We start from the raw sequence: 23,773 nt of genomic DNA on the forward strand, positions 1-23,773 counted from the left end.
AATCTCATTTATACAGTAAGTGGCAGGCTAAAGCTGATCTATGCAGCACTTTAAAGGGGAAATAAATCATTTCACTCGCTTTTTTTAGGGATTTCCAAACATGGCATAGTAGCTGATTAGGGTTAATTAGCAGTAGTAGTGATTTTAGTAGTATTTATAATAACAGTACATTTTAAACTGTGCAGATGGGGTACAAATTATATATACTTAAAGGGAATGAAAATGGTTCTTGGCTTATTAGCCTTTATACGAGCCATACGATATACTGTGTGTGTGTGTGTGTGTGTGTGTAAATATATATATATATATATATATATATATATATATATATATATAAATCATACAATGTGTGTGTATATATATATATATATATATATATATATATATACACACACACACTTATATATCTATGTATATTTATATATACAGTGGAACCTTCGATTGCCTGCGAGTGTTTTGCAAGACGAGCAAGCTAAATTTTTAAATCAATTTTATCTTGATAAACGAGCGATATATCTTGATATATGAGTAATACGCATGCAGTTTGTCTGGCGAGCGTCACATGATCACAACTGAGCCAATTGTTCTCTCTCTCTCATGCCAAGGGATTATGGGTAATCGTTTTCCAGAATGATTCGATACCCGGTCTTAGAAGTGTGTGTCACTCATATAGTCAGCATCCGTGCACGCAAGTACTAATTATTGTAACATTATCGTTGTGTCCAAAAATACAGTAACTGTTTTACTAACTGTACTGCAACAACGGCCTGTGTGACAGAAAGTGTTAAGAAGGCTGTAGCAGTGCGGGAGATCAAGCTGTTTAAGGACAATTCAACGTCACATTTTCACAATATTCTTAAAAGGAGGCAAAAGCAAGTGTCATTGGAGAGGTTCCTCTGTTATAGAAGATAGCAGAAAGAGACTCTGTTAGAGAGGAGTGATTCCATTAATGTGTGTATGTGAAAGTCATCCTCCCCCTCCTCCTCTCTCGTTTACTCCAGCCACAAAGTGAAGACGGGCCATTTGTATGCTCAGGTATCACTACTGTATATATAGGAGCAAAATTTACATTAGTTCTTCTGGACACACAAGCTGCCCCTTATTTAGTGAGATTTTAATGCATGTATGCTACACCTTTAAGAAATACTATCAAGAGTGAATTGATGCAGTATATTCACATGCAGAATTGGATTTCTGTTCCGTATAAGTAGTATAAAGCTGAAGGTGGGTGGTCCTTGGCCTACTATGTTCTTTCAGCCTCCTCACTTGGAATGTATACTCTAGTTTATACAGCAATTAAATTAGCCAAGCTCAAAGTCTGCACTCATGCCTTCTTTGGAGAGATTACCGCCTCCCTGTCTGGTCTGCATCCAGTTCATTGATTAGTGCTGGCTCCCAGCACCGACACACCATACTGCCTGGAAGCTTCACCCTTTAACAGAGTGTGTGTATGTATTGTCAGATATTGTCATGTGACCTACAGTAACACTGCAAAGAAAATCACCATGCTAAATATTCTCATTAAACCATTTCTCTATATCTCTGACATATTCTCTCTCTCCCTCTCTCTCTCTCTCTTTCACACACACACACACACACACACACAGGTTTTTCCACTTCCTTTTTCTCCTTTCCTTAGTCTTGTTGTGACTGACAGTACAGTAATGCCATGTGTTAAATCATCATTGACAGACAGGAGAACGAGGATGTTGGTGTGTAGTGGAACAGAGTGATAAAAGTGTTACAGATAGAAAGAATAAAGGAGACATCGCATGCTTGGGTTAACGTGAGAGAAGGTGCGAGACAATGAGAGAGAGACGGTGCGACCGATTTATTGCTGTGTAGTGGATAAACTGCCTAGGCATTCATTTGAAACTAGTAAGAGTGCTAGGGGATACATTACATGTTTAATGACCCAGTGCTTTTCAACTCAGCTTAAACAAGCCCCCTTTTCAGCATACTGTAAGTAACTGGACAGTTCTTTGATGAGTTTTGTTTAAGCAAGAAAAGGTTTCTAGTTCAGCCTAAATGTTGCATTTACATTTCATGAGTTTCAGTGCAAAACCAGATAAATCCCTCTTGGCAGTTTCGAACAAAAGATGCAAAAAGAATATGCCATAAAACAAATACGTTGTGTATGTTTTGTTTAAATTACATGCATTTTCAAAGGCACAAAATATTTTTTCAAATTGTTTAGGTCATACCAGTGTAAATATACAATTTAGTATTAAAAATAAAATGCTTTGATTTATGTTTTGTGTATTGAGCTATCTCAATACCTTTGTGTAAAAAGGTTCAAGTTTTGTTGCACACAAAATCTTTTTGAAGATCATGAGAAATGTTAAAAGCAAAATTAAAATACATGCATCATCAGATTGTCATCCTCAACACATCATCAGCACCTTCTCCCCTTTGTAAAGTGGTGACAGTACTTCAGTCTAGAGTAAACCGCGATGGCAGGTAACAGATTGTGAACAAACTTTTTTCTTGGCTTCAACACTCTCCAAAACTTTATCGAACACATTTAGTTCATTCATAGCAGTTAGAACTTTTTCTGAGCTGGTAGAAGAAGCACATTTTTCTATGATGCGCAGTTGATCACTATTGCATTTTGCCGAAATATAGATATATACGTTCAATGCTTTTAAAAAAGGGACACGTGCTTGGTGGGTTTCCTCCTGGTACTCTGTTCTGGTTGATTGGTGTTTCCAAACTGCTCGTACTGTATGATTACCTATCTGAGAGTGTGCTTGTTGCCTGAGATGGGTTGGTACTGGTAAGGGGGCCTCTGACCCTACACACAACCCTATACACAAGATAAGTGGTATAATCTATGGATGGATGGATATTTGCCATTTTGCAGTGTTTATGTAATTAGGGAGTCAAACCTAAGACTCGTGAACCTTTTTGTGTTATTGGTTAAAGTTCTAATTTGCGAGTCATGCTCAGCGTAATTTGTAACTTGTCTCAGAATAATAACAAGTGTACAGCTGAGCAGTGAAGGCTTAAAGATCTTGCTATCACCAGTCTCTAGGGCAGTCCTGGGTTTTGAACTCATAGAGCATCTAAATCTCCTCTCATTGTAGAGTTAGTGTTAATGAAATCTTTTTTAAATTGAGATAGCGGGTCTTCGTGCAAAGACATAGTGGGAAATAAAGGTCCTGATTATTTTTATTGCGATCTGTCATCTTTCAGCTATGGGTGAAGGATGTGCATAAGCTAATCTAAAAAGCTTAAATAGTGGTCTCATTACTGATCTCAGGAAATGTATTAAAATGTACTTCCTGTCTGATGCTGTCATAATGAGCTTATCTCTCTCTCTCTCTCTCTCTCTCTCTCTCTCTCTCTTTCTCTTTCTCTCTCTCTCTCTCTCTCTCTCTCTCTCTCTGTGTGTGCATGTATGACCTAGGTTACGCTTTTTTTTTCTTTCCTACTATTGATTTTCCCTTAATAGGTTCCTACATGATGGACAGGTCTGATAATTTGATCATAACACACTTTAGTATGATGCTGGATTTCAGAACTGCCCCTCCTTAAGTGTTAAAGGGGTCGTTTGTTATGTTAAAACCCCCTTTTATTCTGACGAGCCCTTTCCCCTCAGTCACAAAGCTGTAACTCAGCCATAGGGGTTGTCTGTTAAAAGGAAAATAATAGAGCAAATTTCACAGCCAGAAAAATGTCATCTTGTTATTCCCAGGTTTTATTTTAAGGACTGATCTCAATATGATAAACTAATGAGTATTACCTTATCATACAGTATTATTATTCATACTGCATGTCATCCATAGTATCATTATCTTTATTCTTATACAGGGAACAATTTATCGTATATCCTATGAGTATTATTATAATCTAATTACACTCCAGTATGGCACTGAAGAGTATTTAGGATTCTATTAAGTGCTTAATCTGATAAACGCCTTTAATTAAAATACAACTGACCCAGAGATCTTTAAATTAGTGTCCCAAACCTTATTTCACATTTTTGATCCATGTGTAATGGGACACATTTCTGTTTGCGGCACAAAAAAAAAGTAGAAATCAAAAGTGTAAGAACACAAAAGAGAGAAAGAACGGTTGGTTCGAAGGAGGGGTGCGTGGTATTTTTGGGGCGTGCCATGCCCATGCAGGGTGAGCCGGGTGCTTTGTTGCCCTGCTTGGGTGAAAGGCGTTCTGTGTCTCAGTAAGGCTTTCTTTGTGTGCGAGGTCCCTTTATCGTGTGATGAAATGTCTGCGAGTCGCACTTTCAGAGAGAGCAGTGGGCCTCCCGAGCCTGGGAAAGAAAATGAAACGAGAGAGAATAGAGATGAGACGGAGAAAGATGTGTGATGAGATGCAGTGGTGTGCTCGGTCACTCCTAATTTCAATATTTATTATAAAATCTGAAATCTCGACAGCTTATTTAGCCCCAGACTATACAAACAAGATCATTATGTCCAGAGTCACACTAGGTTTATTAAGTAGTGCACTAGATAGAGATATTTATAAATCATGGAATATCTGCACTGCAGTACTGCTTTAGTGTCTAAAGAATGAAGAGTCGAAATAGTGCAGGTAATCTTTACTCACTCGCTCACTTGCTCCATACCGTTTCATCCTGTATACAAGGTCGTTGGCGGCCTGGAGTCAATCCCAGTAGACTTGAGGCACGAGGCGGGGTACACCCTCGAGGGGTGCTAGTCTGTTGCAGGGCACACATACATACACACACTCAATCCAATGCCATTTAGCCTAACCTGCATATCTTTGGACTGTGGGAGGAAACCGGAGTACCCGGAGGAAACCCACCAACCACAAGGAGAACATGCAAACTCCACCCACGGATCCCAAGGTGGGAATCGCACCCGGACCCTGGAGGTGCAAGGTGAAAGTGCTAACCACTAAGCCACTGTGCCGCACCAGTAGCCTATACAGCAACTTAAATAAAATACTGTACTAGACATTACTTCTGTTCTTTACTGACCAGTCTGAATCCAAATCATCTTCTGGTGCTGTAGGACATCTGACTCAATCTTCTGAAATTTGATGTGAGCGATAACTGGTTTGGATTCCATGATTAGTAGTGGGTCAGTGCGTCTGGAGATTAGAGGGTTCAGACATGGATAATAAGGCCTCTGGGATCTCTGTTTAGAGCTCGATAGTGTAGCGCTATCAGAGAGCAACATCACGAAGCCACTCTTATCTGTAATTGGCCATTTTTTCATGAAAAGATTAACCGCCTCTCTTGTTAAAATTTCAATGTTCTTTAAACTCTTTTAAGTAGTAGACTAACGAGTTTAGAGTCTGACACATAAGTAATTATTGTGACCTTGTTGAATATAGTTAAATAACTATTATATAAGTATATACTGTAAGGGGATGAGCACTGATCTGACCTTAATACCAAACAGACGTCAGTATGAGGGACGCACACCTAATCAGTCTCACTCATTCACTCATCTTCTATACCGCTTTATCCTGCATTCAGGCTCGCGGGGACCTAGAGCCTATCCCAGGAGACTTAGAACACGAGGCAGGGTACACCCTGGACAGGGTGCCAATCCATTGCAGGGCACACACACACACACATGCATACACAAACTCACTGCGGGCAATTTGGGAATGCCAATTAACCTAACCTGCATATCTTTGGACTGTGGGAGGACACCAGTGTACCTGGAGAAAAACCTACCAAGCACTGGGAGAAGATGCAAACTCCATGCACACAGAGACGGGAATTGAACCTCCGGGCCCAGAAGGTGCAAGGCAACAGTGCTAACCACTACACTACCGTGTCACCCCTAATCAGTCTGTGTTGTTTTTTTTCAAGCACTAAGCATTGAATGTTTTCCCAAGTGGCTGCCTTTAAGTGTATTCATTGTAGGCAAAGGTCACTGGAGCAGGAGACACATTGGTGTTGGGCCAGTAGACGATATTTTGTTTAATCAACTTTAATTAGCATCAGTCTTCTCAAGTGAGAGCAGTTCCACTGAGGCCCTGAAAGTTTCTGTGTGTTAAACGCAGACAAACTCAATATCACCTGCAACAAATGTGTTATGCTAGGGATGGGAATCACCAGTCACCACCCGATACAATATTATCACAATATATGTCAGGTGACGATTAATACTGCTGTTCTGTAAGTATCAGGAGTTTATAAATATTGTGTTTTGATATTAAATTATTTTCCGATTTTGTTACTTTTTTAAGACTTTAAAGGTTGTCATTACACTTTTATTCAAAAAAAAGTGAAAAAATAAAAAAGATTTATTCAACAGCTTTACACCAAAATTAAATGAAGCTCATTCTGTATATAAGTGCACAATACAAATACAATTCACACTTATTTTAAATACAAGAGTTTAACATTTAACGCTGCTTAGTGGTTAGCACTGTGGCCTTGCACCTCCAGGGTCCGGGTTCGATTCCCACCTCGGGTCTGTGTGCATGTTCTCCCCGTGCTCGGTGGGTTTCCTCCGGGTACTCCGCTTTCCTCACACAGTCCAAAGACATGCAGATTAGGTTAACTGGTGTTTCCAAATCACCTGTAGTGTGTCAATGTGTGTGCCCTGCGATTGACTAGCACCCTGTCCAGGGTTATACCACACCTCGTGCCCCAAGTCTCCTGGGATAGGCTCCAGGCCCCTCACGACCCTGTATACAGGATAAAGCGGTATAGATGATGAGTGAGTGGGTAAACATTTAAAGTTTATTGTTACGCTCAGTTTCAATGAGCATCAAGTATCTTTGTCTTCCTTCATAATAATTATTTTAAAACAAACTTAGCAAATAATTTACTCCTACCACACAGGATGCCAGTGTGGGAACAGAGTGTACAGAAGCACCTGTAGGATTATAAAGAAACTGTGACGTTTTACTGCCTCAAACCGTCTGAAGTCTTGAAGGCGTATTGTTTAACTGTGAGCATTTGAGACTAATTAGCACACATGGTTTTTGAGACTGGTATAAGAGTGTGTAATAAGTGGATTTAAGCCTAATTTACTGATTAAAAGCTTTTTTGTTTAACATGCGCAACTTTTGATAATGTAACGCTACAAAAATGCGTTTCCATTTGCACCACTGGACCATGGCTGGTCAAGCTAAAAAGCACCCAATTACGGACACTGGCTGATCGACCGGTGCATTTCATAAATGTTTAAAATCGATTTTGGAGTCAGTGTGGCAAAACATGCATCGGCACACAAAAGAATCTGGATTCATAACTGAATCGATTTTTTTCCTTATCTCTAAACAATAAAGGTCTAAATGTCTGTCTGTCCATAGCCTGGCTGATGAGTACGAAAATGCATGCTGGGTAAAAAGACCTAACCTAACAAACCTCATTAAAAAAGGAACTAAAAGCAAGGAAGGAATCAATCCCATGCCTGGGTGGTGTGATGCAAACTCACCACATATTCCTAAATACCTGAAAGTGGTCCTAGGAAGGTTTATTAAATTTAAACAAGCCTAAGTTCAGTCGAGGTCCTGGAATGGGCAGACACTCCTGACCAAATCCCTTCCACTGAAAGTTTGAGCAATTCTGCCTACTCGGTTATTATTTAGTCTGCATCTGTCTGTGATATTTTTAAAACGGATGTTTCCCAAAATACAAGTAAAATGACTTAAATCATCAAGACTCTGGCAGTACTGCATTAAAGCAGTTCCTGAAGATGCATGAATGAATAAGCCCTGATGCAAATGCACATCTGCAAGCTTTTACCGCCCACTCTTGCCCACATGGCAGTAAAAATAAAACCATCTACTACTGTGATTTATTTCTTTTTTTTGTCTGGTTCCACTTGATCTCAGACCTAAAGCACACGTCCACCACAGTTTTTGTTTCTGTCCATCAAGCAGACGTCAGTCCCGAGGGATCCCATTTGTATCCTTTCTTGAGAACTTTATAGAACCTAAGAGTCGTGTTTGGTTTGAAAATCTTTCCTCTATTGTACATGTTAGCCATTAGACATGGAATAAAGATAGAATTTTGACACTCATGGTGCATTTCAATGACTTGTTTGCTACTTATGTGATAAGTGTATGCATTAATTGATTCTATTGGCACAAGACAAAAAGAATACATAATTTTTTCCCCCAAGAAGTTAAAAGGAGTAAAAAGGATTGAGAGGGCAGGATTCAAACCAATGAAACGACGACACATTCCACTGCGTTTGAATAGCTAATTCTCCTTTTGTGAACCTTCATTACTAATCACTTTGAAAAAGTTTCGAGTGGAAAAAAAAAACAGAGAAATGTGCTGCTGTCGTCCTTTCAAAGCCTCCCTGCAGCAGATCCGACCCTGGGCCCGGATTTGCAATGAAAAGACCAGTGCTGATCTGGAATTCATGTCTGATATGTGGTGCAGTCCAGATGGAGCATCAATTCACTCTGGTTCAAAATGAGATCCAGAGTGCAAGCGAGAGCAAGCGAGAAAGAGTGAGGAATGTGTAGAGGCTCCTAAGGGACGTGCTTTGTGTCACCATTGAATAGACTTATGTATGCGTTGGGCGCCGAGTGTATAACGGTCTCCCTTTTGTGCGTATCATCATCCTTGCTTAGCCTATCATGGCTGCGGCAAACCTCCTCCCTAAGAATGGTAACACATACTGTATGTAGTGACTTTCGAGAAAGGAAAAAATAGAATGATGGGTTGTTCGGTTAAAGTGTGCAGACTGATGTATTTTAAACAACAAATCTCGCCCATCTTGAAGATGCATGTGCCTTTGACGACAGGGTGTAGCTCCAGCCGCACGTGTTCCCAGTAGTGAAAAGGAAGTTGTGTTGTGCAGTTGTTGTTGGAAATGGGTCTCTCGAAGGAGGTAAAGGGTTTTCAAAGTTGAGTATTACAATAAAGCCTTGGATTCTGAGTACCTTGTAAATCGGATTGCGTGTGTGTGTGTGCTTGCGTGTGTGTGCATGTGTGTGCGCACTTGTGGGAGTGAGAGTCTCCGTCGGCAAATTGGTGTGTGTGTGTGTGTGTGTGTGTGTATGTGTATGTGTGTGCGTGTAAGAAAGTATTTCTACACAGTAGCCCCCCTCCTCTCCTCTTCTCTCTCTGGTCTCAATCACTACAGCCATGATTCTTTTCCAAGATAAAGTGCAGGTTAATTTGTTTTATTTTTACTTTATATTTAGTAATAATAATTGTTGGGTTGTGGAACAAATTGTCAAAATTTCCATTATTTCTTATAACGAAATTCACTTTGGTATACAATTGCTTTGATTTACAAGCACGCTTCTGTAAAAATTGTGCTCACAATCCAAGGTTTAACTGTATTTCTGCTCATACAGGAGTGGTCATGAATGGGAACCGAGTTAGCAGAAATTTCTGAAAGAGAGATTTAATAAGACGGCACCAAGTAACACAGTTATGCAGTCTATAAGTTACGCTTTTTTGGTAGTGTACAGTGTCAACATTACACAAGAAAATTGTCTCCTTTTGCAGAAGTCTGCAGCGACCTTTGTTCCATATGAAAGCAAAATAGTCTCAATAATAATTCACACAAAAGACACCATGCACACATGCGTATCCCAATTCACATGCGAACCACATTCACGTGTATATATATTCACAAAAAAACGACTCACGTGCAAAAACTAAATATATATATTCATAATATACATTTCAAAAATGCAAAACACAATTCACAGATGTACAACTGTGTACAAACTTTTGAATGTTTAAAATTCACAAGTGTATAATGGACTGTCCATGTGAAAATCGTCTTTCCTGTGTGAATCGCCCTAGATTTGTGTGTGTGTATAAATGAACCACGTTGCTGCCAGCAATCAAATGCGACCTCACCATTCAATCAATCATAGCCCTCCAGGAGCGCAGCACTCAAGTAGCTTAGCTTTGCACACCTTTTGCTCAATCTGAGTTAATGACAACAGAAATAAAGTTTTATCTGCTCAAACCAAGAACAGGATGCACGTCTAAGTCATTACTTTATTTCATAATGTTTCATTAATGAACTTCGCCGAAAATAACACAGCTTACCACTTTATCATCTTTATAAACACTTAACCCCTTATTACATGTTTGTCACAGTTTTTTATTTTCAAATGAAACACTGCAAACACTCAATTTGTAAAGACAGTCACATGCTATTTTTACTATGCTGGGTGGTGAATTGATCATTTATTATGACTTTCAAAACTTGTGTTTGGTCCGTTTAAACTTGAATGAGTTGTGGTATATACTTGAAACTATTTTTTCTACTACATATGACTACATCATAGTCAGGCAACTAAATATACACTACCTCAGACATCTTTTATGAGTGACACTCATTTTAAGGGAAGAAAATATGGTCTTGTTTACAACCCAGAACCCCAGGGCAGTTATTCTCTATTTGACTTTCTTTCACCATATACGCATATCGCACCACTGGGATTTAAACTCACAAAGCTGTTTATTTAAACAAGATTCCCATTTGGAAATGTTGAATATTATGCACCATGCTTGGATGTGAATCTTTAAGGTAGTGTTGGAAATCTGCTTTGGCTAAGGCCTTGCATAATGACTCGTACAGGTTCTTCTGACAGAAAATCTGCCCCAGGCACTGCGCATAGGATCAGTATTTCGGGTGAGTATAGCCCGAAGGGTAACAGACCCTTTACAAAAAGATCCGCATGCATTTTGGCAACAGACGTATCGGACTAGCGTGATCGTTTAGCTGAACTTCCAAGCTGAAGGCAGTATTACGGGTTCTACAGGATTCCATCTGGATCATGACCGCTTCAAAAGCAACCAATGACGCCTATGTCCACAGGCTATTGAGCATGTCAACTGTGTCACGTTATGAGTGGGGCTTGAGACTAGCACTTGCCTCACATTTAGTCTGTGGCCAAAATGCCTGCTAATTATCCTAGAACTGCAATGATTAATTGGATAATTGATTTATTAATTGATCAGTAATAAGAAAGTCAACAGTGGGGTCTCCGAGTGGCGCAGTGGTAAAGTGCTCGGCTCATCATCCGGAGATCGGGAGTTAGATTCCCGGGTGATGCTGTAACCTCTTGCAGCCGGAGGTCTAGAGAGAGCTGATTGGCCGAGCTCTCTCAGAGGGGAGGGATTAGAGGTACTTGGTGCTCCAACATTAATCACGGCTCTACAGGCCAATCAAGGGCGTCTGCGAGCTCACAGCTTGTGTTTTTGTCCTTGACTATGAAAAAGTCATGATGTCGTGCTATTTGACATTCTGTGCACATGCACATATAACATAGTCTTAAACATCTGGTATCTAGTTTCTCACGGATGTACACGCTAGGTTTATCCGTCAAACAGATGTATTTATCAAACATCTTCTACCCACTCAGCAACAGCACACGGATCTGGAAGTCGGTAGAAATTTGCTGAATCAACTTATTGAAGTAGGGTATTAAGTAGACACTTTGGTGTGCTCTTTGTATAAAGGCGTTGTATCTAGCTTGACAAGATGTGGTGGTCTGCCGTATTTTCGATGCCACAATACTTGAACAGCTCGCCTACTTTTTTCCAAACATAAAAAAATGGAAAAACAGACTAAAATTGTCTGTTAAAGGAAGAATAAGATGAGGAACCTGGTGGTGGTAGCATCAATTCAAATAAAATAAAATAAAAAACATTTGACATATTTCTTTTGCCCTTTTATTTGTCTCACCCTTTGTAAAGATGCATCTCACTTTTTTCAGTGAGCGCTATTGTGTATGAATCCTCAATCTCCTTTCATGTACGGTATATACTGTACTGTACTGGCAGATGCTTGACAGCCTCATTAGCTGCTGTTCTAATGGAGCTCTTATGAGCTATATGAGTCACTTTATTATAAACTGTCGCAAAACAAGTGATAGGAACAGTACCCGAGACTACATGGCTGATAACCCGATACCATAATACCACACCTAATCTACTTCACATACCTTTCTCACATTTCACGCTTATTAATTTGCCAGAGAAAAGTGTGTTCTTAACCTTTAAGGTCTCTGCATGAAACCAACACATGAGGAAGCGTCCTACCCGAACTGTTTTATGTATCTTTAGCAAAAATTTCCAACATGATCATTTGATCACAATTGCTTTGTTTAAGGCACTTCTACATCAACTTTGAGGTACATTCACAGGATCTACTGAAAGAATGACTTGTGCGATTTTAAAGCCTGCCCTTAGAATACCTTCAGAAGGGGGGTGTTCAAGGATGTGACTGCAAAACGTTTTATCCCTGAACAAGATTTCTTTTGATCTTTCAAGCACTGGTTCAAACTATTCTGCTCCTGATGTTCTGCAGTTATGTACAGTGATTACATAAGCATTTATTCTTGCCTTGATCTTTTCTCCATATTAAAGCTCTTCAACCTAATTATGTTTTTCTGCCAGGTGTGGAATCACAGAGGGTGAATACTTACGCAACTGCTTTTGTGTCACAGCAAAATATATATATAATAATTCTCCCTCATATTATTCACAGTATTCAAATATCACATGTGTGTCAAAATCTTATGCGACCAAAAGCAAACCCATATCAGTGTATCAGTGTGTGCGTTTGTAAAAGGGTTTTGTTAAATTCTCTTTATTTATGGTGTGTGTATTTGTGCGTGTTCCTCATTCCACTAAATCGTTATGTTTGTATGAATGTGTGTGTCGTCCAAACCAAAAACCATAGTGCAGCCTTTTCTATCTACCATGGCAGCCACCTGCCCCCACACACTCGAGCGCGCACACACACACACACACACACACACACACACACACACACACACACACACACACCACTGAGATAGAGAGAGAAAGAAACACACACAAGGAGAAAGACTTTTGGAAATTATTTAAATACATCTATACACAATGGACTCTTTCTTTAAAAAAAAAATTGAATAATATAATTGCAAGCAACAAGGATCTGGCCCAAGTACCTGTGCCAAAGACAGTGGACAGTGGGGACATGCATTTAAAGTGGACATGCATTTAAAGAGGGCATGCCAATACCACTCACTTACTCACTCACTCATCGTCTATACCACTTTATATTGTATACAGGGTTGTGGGGGGCCTGGAGCCTATCCCAGGAGACTTGGGGCACGAGGCGGGGACACCCTGGACAGGGAGCCAATCCACCGCAGGGCACACACGCGCACACACACACACACACACACACACACACACACACACACACACTTAAACTCTCATTTACACACTAGTGGCAATTTGGCAATGCCAATCAACCTAATCTGTCTGTATTTGGACTGTGGGAGGAACCCAAAGGACCCGGAGGAGACCCACCAAACACGGCAAGAACATGATAACATCCTGCGCACTCCAAACCAAACCCTAAACCTGGAGGTGCAGGGCGACAGTACTCCTCACTACGCCACTGTGCAGCCATGCCTCTACCATTATGACCTAATGTTAGAATAGGGAAGGATTTTATGTTAGGACCTTCAAAAAGCCCTGGATTCTGGAAGAAAAACATCTTCCTATGATGTCACTCAATGTGATGTCACTCAGGAATGTTAATTGCTACATTTCGGCATACGTTGAAGGCAAAGTCATGACTGGACTATTTGAGATAACAAAATCCTAATGGAAGCAGATTCCAACCTGTGTGATGATTTTTATGACTTTTTATGTTGTGTTATATTATAACCCGGGATGCTTGAAAAACATATTCCCTAGAAGAACAAGAGGGCCCTTAAAACATTATGACATAATAGAGTCAGTGCTTGGGCCCTAATAATTTTAAATAGACAGTATTTTTTTTTTTACAGTTAACAATTTCACACTATTCCGTATAGCAAAACAGTTAATGAAAATATTCTGAACTTTGCCTAAGAAAAGAGAAAAACTGGTAGTTCCACATGTCAATGAATGCTGGCATTTATTCAGTAAAAATAATCAACCAATTCTGAAACATAGCCAGAGACCGCTCTTACAAAGATTTCACACCGGATCGAGCGACGTGTGGGTGTGTGTAAGCAAGATTCTGTCTGATTCACACCATTTTTGAGTCTGTGCTACTCAGTGGAGAGTCTAATGTTGGTGAGAAAAGCAGTAGCAGTGAAACGAGGTGGAGGGAACTTATAATGACGTGGCACACGGGGCCAGTGAACACACAGGATCTCTGTTTATGGGGGACCTTAACCTATTTTTATTTGATATATTTTATATTTCTTTTACCAGAAATGAACATTCCACGAAGAGTGGGTCAGTGCCATTAGAGATTAGGGTTCAGACATGGATAATCAAGTCTCAGGAATCTTTGAATAGAACGTGATTGTGTAGTTCTGTCTGAGAGGGAGACTTTTCATTTATAGACTATTGACTTAAGATCCTAATAGAGACTAAATAAAGACTGCAGAGCTGGGTTGTGATTCCCTCCATCACTCACAAAATAACAGGCTATACTACAGTAACACCCTGACGACAAGCCACGAGGTATGGGCATACCTTCTAATTCAATGTTGTTGTTTTTTGTTTTGTGAATAATTTTTTTAATTCTAAAAAATACTGGATTAAAAAACAAACAAGTTATATACTAATGGTTATTAGAGCCACTATAAAGGCTTTAAAGAGCATAAGCAGCAGACACATCTCAATATCATCTGTTTAAAGGTGATTATGGCATATTTTGGATGCCTTTAGCACTGTTTTACAATGTAGAAAGAAATAAAAATCAGGAAAGAACATGGAATTAAACAGTGTGTCTAAACTTATGACTGGTAGTATGATGTACAGTTAAATGACATTAATAAAAGTTTTAATAGTTTTAATAGTGATGTCATATAAATGACATCACTATTAAAACAGGTTTGTTGAGCGATGGCGATGACGTCATGTCGATGATGTCATCACTGTGCTGATGTCAGTGCTTTGGCCCTAATAATCTCAAGCTACAGTGCCTAGCAAAATTTTGTCAGGTGACAACCAAGGACATAAGTGTATTTTATTGGGATTTTATGATCTAAACCAACAAAGAGTGGCACATAATTGTGAAGTAGAAGGAAAATGATACATTACATGCTTCAATCCGATTTACATTCCTCCAATTATAGACTCTACATATGCTCCCAGAATCTTTTTTTTTTTTTTTGACTTGCACAAAGTGGTTCTGCTTATCATGAAGCAATTAATCTGCTGGAAATTATCAAGAAGTAGAAGAACAATTTTTCAGGTTCCAACATTTCCGATAAATCCTGCATTCTACGTTATGATGATTTACAAGAATTCAGTCTCGTCTGTGGTTGTGGTTAGTTAGATGCTTAATTATGTATGATCTGGTGAGCTAATTAGTGTCCTTTCCTCAGTCAGAGACCTAGCGGATGACCGTAAAAACACAGGTGAGAGAGAGGTGTTGTCAGTGAGTTTACTGATGAGTTTACACCACCCTCTTCATTCCAGATAATGAATTACGATCGGGCCGGTTTTTGGTCAGACTGTTACTAATAAGGTGTTCACATAATGCAGTTTAATGCAGTTTTACTCCACACACACACTCAAAGCCCCAACCCTGGAGGAGTGAGGCCACAATTTCACGGCTTTCTTTTATAATTTTTTATTGATTTCACAACATATATACAATACATGTGCGGTCATGCTTGACTTAGATTTGCAAGTGAGGAAGAATGTGTTTAAGTTCTTACACTCTGTTTGGCAAACGGAAGAAAAAAAAGAAAGTAAACCTGTTTACACAGAAGCAATACTAAATAAACTCATTTTTCTAGGTAATTTGCAGGCTGAAGAAGTTCTGCTTTTTCTCGATGTAATACATTTTCTTGTTTGTACTGTAAGTCTGTAAAAATAAAGCAGCTCGTACTTCTTGTTCTGTGACTAAGGATATTCACCAGTGTAGGAATGACATCACATTAATGTGTTTCTCATGTTTTGGTACTGTATCTAGGTGTGCCACATCTCTGGCCCGTGTTTTCCCTTTCTGTAGTAAAATGGGAAATGAGTAATCTCTGGACCCTTTGCTCTTTCACACACTTTCCAGTTGTCTGGCCATGAAATGACTCAGGAGGCTGTAGGTATTACTGCAGCCGTGTGCTATTTAAACTCGGAATAAGCAGGTCCGGATTGAGGCTTGCGAGGGTTAAACGTGGGTTACTGTAGCTCTGATCAGGCGCATCAGCAAGAGGGCTTTCCAAAAAAAGGCTCCAGTGCAGGAGGGAACATCAGAGAACTTTAAATAACTACAGTGACTCTAATGTTGCTCAGGAATCAAATAAACTCATTGCTCGCTCTCTCGCTCGCTCTCTCGCTCTCTCTACTTATGTCTTATTGTGTTAAATCATAGTAATCAATACCTTTAAGTATCTATTTTTATATGCTCATCCTGATACATTACCTTATTTAATTGCATGGTGGACCCTCCATATAAACTCGTATAATTAAATATGTGTAATTTAACAAAGAAAAATGTTGTTTTATTTCACATTTACATAAGAGGTGTCCAGTTTTATATATTTGGATCATTCAGCCCAAGATATAACTTTCTCTCTTTGAAACATGAAAAGTTTTTTTGTTTGTTTGTTTGTTTAGATTAATTATAAACAGTAAACATGTACAACCTGTTGCTCTTTGATAAATTGAAATTGTTATGTTTAATGCTGTGGCATGTGCGACTTTGAAGCCTACTCTAAAAAATGTTTAATCGTTATAGCAACCTTATCAATTTCAAAGATTATACATATTTGTAAGTTCTTGCTATAGAAACAATTACAGTGCCTGGTCAAAACAAAAAAAGGTCGCCATTTCAGAAGGGTTAAATTATCGGGCTGAATCAAGCAAAGAAAAGAACCAAGGAGATTTGAAATGACTGGAACTGGGTTAAGGACCCTTCAGAACATTATGAAAACCTGAAAAGATAGAGCTGAACCATCAACTTTGTGAAGGACATGTGGTCAAGACTAAACACTAACCACTAGGTGAAGTTGGTAAAAAAAAAAAATCTATATATGGTATTTTTAATAGTGAAAGTAAGCCCATATGTATACACACACAATGTGATGAGACCTCACAGAATTGGGTCTAAACAGCTGTGTGTCCATAAGAAAACCACTTAGCCTAGTGAGAAAAAAATGGAAATAAATATTGGAATTTGGAGCAATGGGAAAAAGGTCATGCGGTCTGATAATAGCTTACATTAACATAACCTTTGCAGCTGATGCTACTTTTCATAATGATTTATTATTATTAATAATAATAATCAGCAAACCCTTTTCATAATCATCACTCATTGATGCAATATAATATGATAAAGCACTGAACACTGGTGGTATTTAAAGCAGCTTCAGAATTAATATCTTGAATTGATTGTGGTGACACTGTAGGTGTTGTTTTCTATCCTCACACCTGCTTTTCTATCATCTCATTCTTTCTTTAGGTGTCAATAAGAAGACGAGGGAGCCGGGAAACATTCAAAGACAAAAAATCTCTTTCTCAGGTTTGTGTGTTTAGAACGTGTCCACATCCACAGCTTTTCTTTTTTTACCCAGAATCTGCATGTAAACATACTGGAACAAATGCTGTTATACAGTATGTAATTGGCGACATGTCTAAATTTATCAAAATAAAATAAAAAGATCAAATATAAAACCTGTGTTCGAGATACCATAAAGTTGATGTACAGTATTCATTGACAGCTTAAAACTAATATAGCAGAAATAATATTTGCACACGCATCGTAATCACAGTTAACTAGGCAGTTGATATAAACTGATTGATCCAATCAGAATTTTCCATTGTCCAAGAGTCGCTGCAGTTGAAACAAGAGACTTTACCGTGCCTGAAAACAGAAATGTGTGCCTCTAAGACAAAATTTGAAAACACCTTTTAGTTAAAAATCTCCTGATGATGCTCTAGAGACATCCTCATCACCAGAGTGTTAAAGCTACACTAATGTCCCTCTTTAAATGAGCGCTGGAACTGAGTTTGGTTAAAACCTGACGCTCCTGACATGGGATGGAAATCACCAGTCACCTCCCGATATGATATCACCATACCTAGGTGTCGATTCGATTAAAATGCAATTCTATAAGTATCAAGATTTGTATAAATATCACGATCCAATACTACATTTTTCCCTGAATTAATTAAATGTAGTCTGTTCCTTATAACATTCTCACTTAAAATCCAAGAGCAGCATTTAGACAATACAAACTAACATCAAAACACGTATCCCTGTCATCCAACATAATTATTGTTCTAAAACAAACTTTGCAAATAATCCACTCCTACCACATAATATTAAAATGTGTAAATAAAATTTAAAAAAGAAACAGCAACGTTGAGTGCCTGTGAGTTACGTGGGATTTCTAACGTACGCCGTTTTCACCTCATTAGCGCTTGTGGTGTTTAAAGACTGTTATGATGCATCATCATCATCACGTTATGATGTAGGAGTGTGTAATGAGTGGGTTTGAAACTAATTTAGTCATACAGTGTAATATACTGATTCAGAAAATTTAACAGTTCCTAACTCAAAGTTATTTTTAAAAAGAGTAAAAATGTGTTTGCTAAATTACAATAACCATATTAATTTCTAATACATTGAAGAAGCATGGTCCACAGTTGTTTTTTAAAGATAAGTAGGGATAAAAGGACATTTGGATAAAAGGTTAAATTGTGCTTTATGGTAATATTAAAAATACAGTACACTACTAATCTCACTCACTTTTGTTAGGCAGAAAAATGTTTATGGGCAGGACAGTAATTTAGCAAGCATAATAAATGATGTACATTTTACACTACCGTGTATTGTTTTTTCCTTCTGGTACAGGAGGATAGTGCTGACCTGCGATGTCAGCTGCAGTTCTCTAAAGAAGAGTCAGCCCTAATGCGCAAGAAGATGGCCAAGCTAGGCCGGGAGAAAGATGAGCTGGAGCAAGAGCTACAGAAATACAAGTCTGTGTACGGGGACGTGGACAGTCCCCTACCCTTGGCCGAGGCACCGGGTGGCGGGCCGCACAGCACGCGTGAAGCTGAACTCCGACTACGCCTTAAGCTTGTAGAGGAAGAGGCCAATATTCTGGGTCGAAAGATTGTAGAGCTTGAAGTAGAAAACCGAGGCTTGCGGGCTGAGAACGAGGACCTGCGCTGCCAGTATGAGCGTGACTGCTTTGGGCGTGAACCTTTCTCCAGTGTGCCTACATCTCCATTTGGTGCAGACGCTCCAGAGTCTGCAACTGAGCTGCGACGCCATTTGCAGTTTGTGGAGGAAGAGGCTGAGCTGCTACGGCGCTCCATTTCCGAGATCGAGGACCGCAATAAACAACTGACCACCGAACTCAATCGCTTTAAATTTGGACCTTCGGATGGTGAGGCCGAGGAGGTAGAGGGTGGTTTGGCCATGCTGAAGTCTGGAAACAGTAGTGCAAGCATGCCAGTGAGTGGCATCGTGTCCCTGCAGGAAGAGCTGAAATCTGCCCGAATGCAGATAAATGAACTGAGCGGTAAGGTGATGAAGCTGCAGTACGAAAACCGTGTACTGATCTCAAACATGCAACGCTGCGACCTGGCTGCACACCTGGGCATTCACTCTGCAAGTCCTCGTGACAGCGATGCCGACAGCGACGCAGGACGCAGGGATGCCGAGGAGGAAGAGACAGGACGGCTCTTGCTGCTTCACCCCAAACGAGAAGGTCCAGTTGGTGGAGAGAGCGACTCTGAGGACCTGTTCGAGAAGACGGCCACCTCAGGTTTCGGAAGCGCTGGGAAGGGGTCAGATATAGGTGAGCTTGGACCGGTGGAGCTCACAAAGCGGAGACGGGAGGATCGCGAGATGCTTGGTGGTATTAAAAGGGAGGCTGAGCGGCTAGGAAAGACCGTGGAGAGGCTCATCTCGGACACGAACAGTCTGATCTGCGAGGGGAGACTTGTCGTGACCGGAGCCGACTCGGTGGGGGAGGGATCAGACTTCAGGGGTGACGGAGACTCAGCTGAATCCAAGCCTGACTCTCAGTCTCAGGTGCTAGATGCCATCAATGCTCGCATGCGGACATTCCGGGCAGAGCTTTATGCCTTCATGGAGAAAGTGGACCACCTGGGCGAAGGTCTAAGGGACCGCAGCGACGATCTTTCGCCAATGCCTAATCTAACAGAGTCGAGCAGCTTTTTGTCATCTGTCACATCCATGTCCCGCGACTCGCCTATTGGAACTCTGGGAAGGGACCTGTCGACAGACTTTCAGGTAGATCATATTTTACACAAGCCTGGCAGCGCCTCCTGTCATTGCTACATCTAGACATGATTAAGCTCACCTTCTGCTGCTTCCTTTCTTTCCAGCTTAGCAAGTGGTTAAATCTTTATATTAAACAAAACTCAACAAGCAAAACTAATCAGCTAATCATGCCTGGCATGTAGCCCTTAAGGAGAAATCCACCACAAACCCAAAACTGTTCTCAAGAGATATTAGTTTCATACTATTAGGTAAATATAGAGTGGGTGCTTAATTCATTTGATGACAGTTTGTTCATATTAGTTATAATTTAAGGCCGTATTCTTGCTTCCAGACATACATAATGGCATGTCTAAGCATGGAAATCATTTACAGCTTGACAGCCCACGTTGCAGTTTCATTGCTTCAATCATGGAAAGCATTTCAGCTTGCACACTCCATTTCTTTTTATTTTACTTCAGAAATTTTAAACTGTGAATTTGCAAACTCATTTTTTTGACTGAGATTCAGTGCTATTTTCCATTTCAGAGTAACCCAAGAGTAAATATGCAAAAAAAAAAAAAAAAAGTATGAGCAATAACAGTCATGGTTTGGTTATAATTGGAGGTTTTATACAATGGGAGAAATTTATACATAGTTACTTGTACATAACACACACACCATCCCAGTCGATTAAAGACCTTCCCAAACCCTCCCACGCAGTCACCTGATTAATGTTATTGTCTGTACAAACCTGAATCTACCCATGCATCTACAGGTGCCTTCCTTTCTTGATCACTCGTAGGTGTCGCTGAACTTCTGGGTCAGGTTTAGGGTTCAGGATTGAAAAGGAAAAGTCTCTATAATGTTTCATGAAACATACACTGGCCTGGCTAAAAAAAAAAAAGTCACAGTTTCAGGAGTGTCATATTGATGGCCAGCATCAAGCAAGAAAAAACAAGTGGTTAAGAAATGTCCAGTGCTTTTGCAAGGATAGTGGTGAGCTGTCAACTCTGCAGAAGTAATGTGTCCAGCAATAAACCACAAGTGACTGTGATCAAATGTCATTTAAACTCCTGATGAAGTCGAAGCATAAAAACTTGACAATAGACGTGTGAATGAATCTGGGAACATTGCCTGTTCTGTCTGGGTGGAAGGGAGAGCATAGTCACTCCACCAGTTGTGGGCATTTGGGAGCTCATGTATGTCGAAGAGGGTAGGTTGCACTATATGCTGCTGTAATTTTGAATGAGCAAAAGTTTGCAAAGATGAGATTGGCTGACTTAATCTCCTGCAGGAAGCCTGTGTTAGCCTACACCACTTGTTTCTGGTATCTGCTGACTAGTGGCCGTAACCATATTGAGGTCATATGGCTAAAACGTATTTTTCTATTAGCGGGCGCACCTCTCAGAAGAGTCCTGCCCGGATATAGTTTTCGTCTTTGAGATTTCTTTATCAAATGTGATACAATGGTTTTTATAGTGATAATTTGGGTTTGGAACAAAAATTGATCCGGTTGCACTATAAATATAAACTAAAAATAACACACTGCAGTTAGTCCAGTTTTTAAATATCATCACATTTTGTACACTTACAGTAAACCATACACCAGTACAGGCATTACATTAAGGCATTACATTAAGCATGACCTGTATGTTGTATATTATTGTGATGTCAGATATAACCCATTATAAATATTTGATATATGTATAAGACTTTTGGCTAAGAACTGCATCTCATATGCATGCTGCTTTTTTACAGTATGGCTGAAGTGTGCGCACACACACATGGCACACAGACACACCCACGTGCGTGCATGTCTTTGGTGCTAAGCACAGTTCGGTTGTTGATTTTTAGGCTCATGTATTCCTCATTGCATGCGCTTCATAACAAGTGTTTTGCGTTCTTTTTTTCTCCCGGCCCCTTCTCTCCCTCTTTCTCTCTCTCTCTCTCTCTCTTACTCTATCTTTATCTTTCTCTCACTCTGGCTCTCTCTCTCTCTCTCTTTTTTTCTCTGCCTCTCTCTCTCTCATTCTTTCTTTGTGTTTCCTTCAGATGTTTCAGCCCATGATTCTGTTCATTTTCATCCTCGTCCTTTTCTCGTCTCTTTCCTACGCCACTATCTTCAAGTTGGTTTTCCTTTTCGCGCTTTTCTTCGTCCTGTAGCCCACTCTGCCTGTTTCTATCTCTGTGCATTTAGTCTTGATCCATCTCGGTTCCATCGCCATCTCTTCTTTTATTGTGCTTGTCAGTCATTTTGTCTTTTTCTTTTGAGTATATTTTAAGCAGTACTCATTTTCGTACTATTATTTTGAATTCAGTGTCTTATCGTGTGAATTTTCCGTTTGTTGTCGTTCACCAATCAACTCCATGCACCTCCTTCCCCTCGTTACCTCCCTCTCCACTCTCCACCACCACACTCCTGGCCCCCCACCACCCCTGTCCACCCGTCCTCTCCTCCTCCCTTTCCTCCCTCTCCTCCCTCCCTCACTCACAGTCCGGCCGGAGGCAGGAGTTCGAGTGGTCCCCAGGCCGGCGGAATGGCCCGGAGGCGCCTGCGCTCAGTAGATACGGCAGGCCCCACTGTGTCAGAGCCGAGGTCAGTGCCTCGTCCATCTCCCTCCTGGGCTTAAGAAAGCGCTGATGACTTTTATTCATGTTTCACTTAAAAATAATAATAAAGTCCTGAAAAAGCACTGACATGGAAAATAGGAGCTTCTGACATGATTTCTTCAGAATATTGTTTTTTTTTATGGTTTGACTACTAAAATCATAGTGAATAATGAATGCATGCCCTCTTTGTTAGGTTTATAGTAAAAAATCCACCCTGAAATAATAATAATTGATCATTTTCATATTGAAATATTTATAATGTGTTTAACAATCCTGGACCTAATGAGTTGGTTGGTGTTGTATTTCCATTGTTCCTCTGAGAAGGAATAATAACTCTGTGACTCTTTGATGTTACAAAGACATGGAAGTATAGTATAATAGGGGGAAAGATTTTCAACAATCTCAGACATGAGGAATAAAAGTCAGGTTTTACTGTTAGCTTCTTAACCAAAAGAGCAGAATACTCTTTTCTCACTTACTGTTTCCAACATTGATCTTGTTATATTTAAAAAAAATTCTGACATAGGAATAGTGAAGAGAGCAAAAGAAAATGCTGGACTATATATTATATAATACTCAGAAACAGTACCAGTCTAAAGTTTAGACAAAAGTTTGATGGATGAATACTGGAGATTTCAAAACTATGAAACAACACATATGTCAAAGTAATTAAATAACAACAACTGTCGTTATTTTAAGACACGAAGGTAGGAAGAACAATTCTTGCAAGAACAGTATTGTCAAGTGCATTTGCAAAACCCATCAAGCAACATGATGAAACTGGCTCTCATGAGACCAAAACCAAGACCAAAACTAGGGCTGTCAATATTGACATTACTGCATTGGATTAATCCTAAAATTTTAACAGATTACTATTTTTATAACACAAATTAATCATGTAAATAATTTGTGTTACATTTTGACCCTAATGGCTTCCCATAATTACAGCGCAGTTACCCGGCTGTGTGTGATAATAGCATACATATGATAACGCATATAATAAGATGACTGAGGAAACATCACCAGGTGTGCTAAACGGCAAGTTTCAT

At 39.8% G+C, this 23,773-nt stretch overlaps 1 protein-coding gene across 6 annotated transcripts in view; it reads left to right on the forward strand.

Moving 5' to 3' along the window:
- Window positions 1-23,773, forward strand: part of LOC128512841 (microtubule cross-linking factor 1) — a 65,324-nt gene that overhangs the window by 19,804 nt on the left and 21,747 nt on the right. For 4 of the 6 annotated variants that reach the window (XM_053486266.1, XM_053486269.1, XM_053486268.1 and 1 more), the window contains exons 4-6: window positions 17,340-17,399; window positions 18,735-20,144; window positions 22,609-22,710. In XM_053486266.1, coding sequence (XP_053342241.1) covers window positions 17,340-17,399; window positions 18,735-20,144; window positions 22,609-22,710 — 1,572 coding nt within the window. The remainder of the gene's footprint in view (window positions 1-17,339; window positions 17,400-18,734; window positions 20,145-22,608; window positions 22,711-23,773) is intronic. The other 2 variants (XM_053486271.1, XM_053486267.1) reach the window with 1 other exon arrangement.

This window comes from Clarias gariepinus, chromosome 25, assembly GCF_024256425.1.
Source record: "Clarias gariepinus isolate MV-2021 ecotype Netherlands chromosome 25, CGAR_prim_01v2, whole genome shotgun sequence".
NCBI classification, from domain to species: Eukaryota; Metazoa; Chordata; class Actinopteri; order Siluriformes; family Clariidae; genus Clarias; species Clarias gariepinus.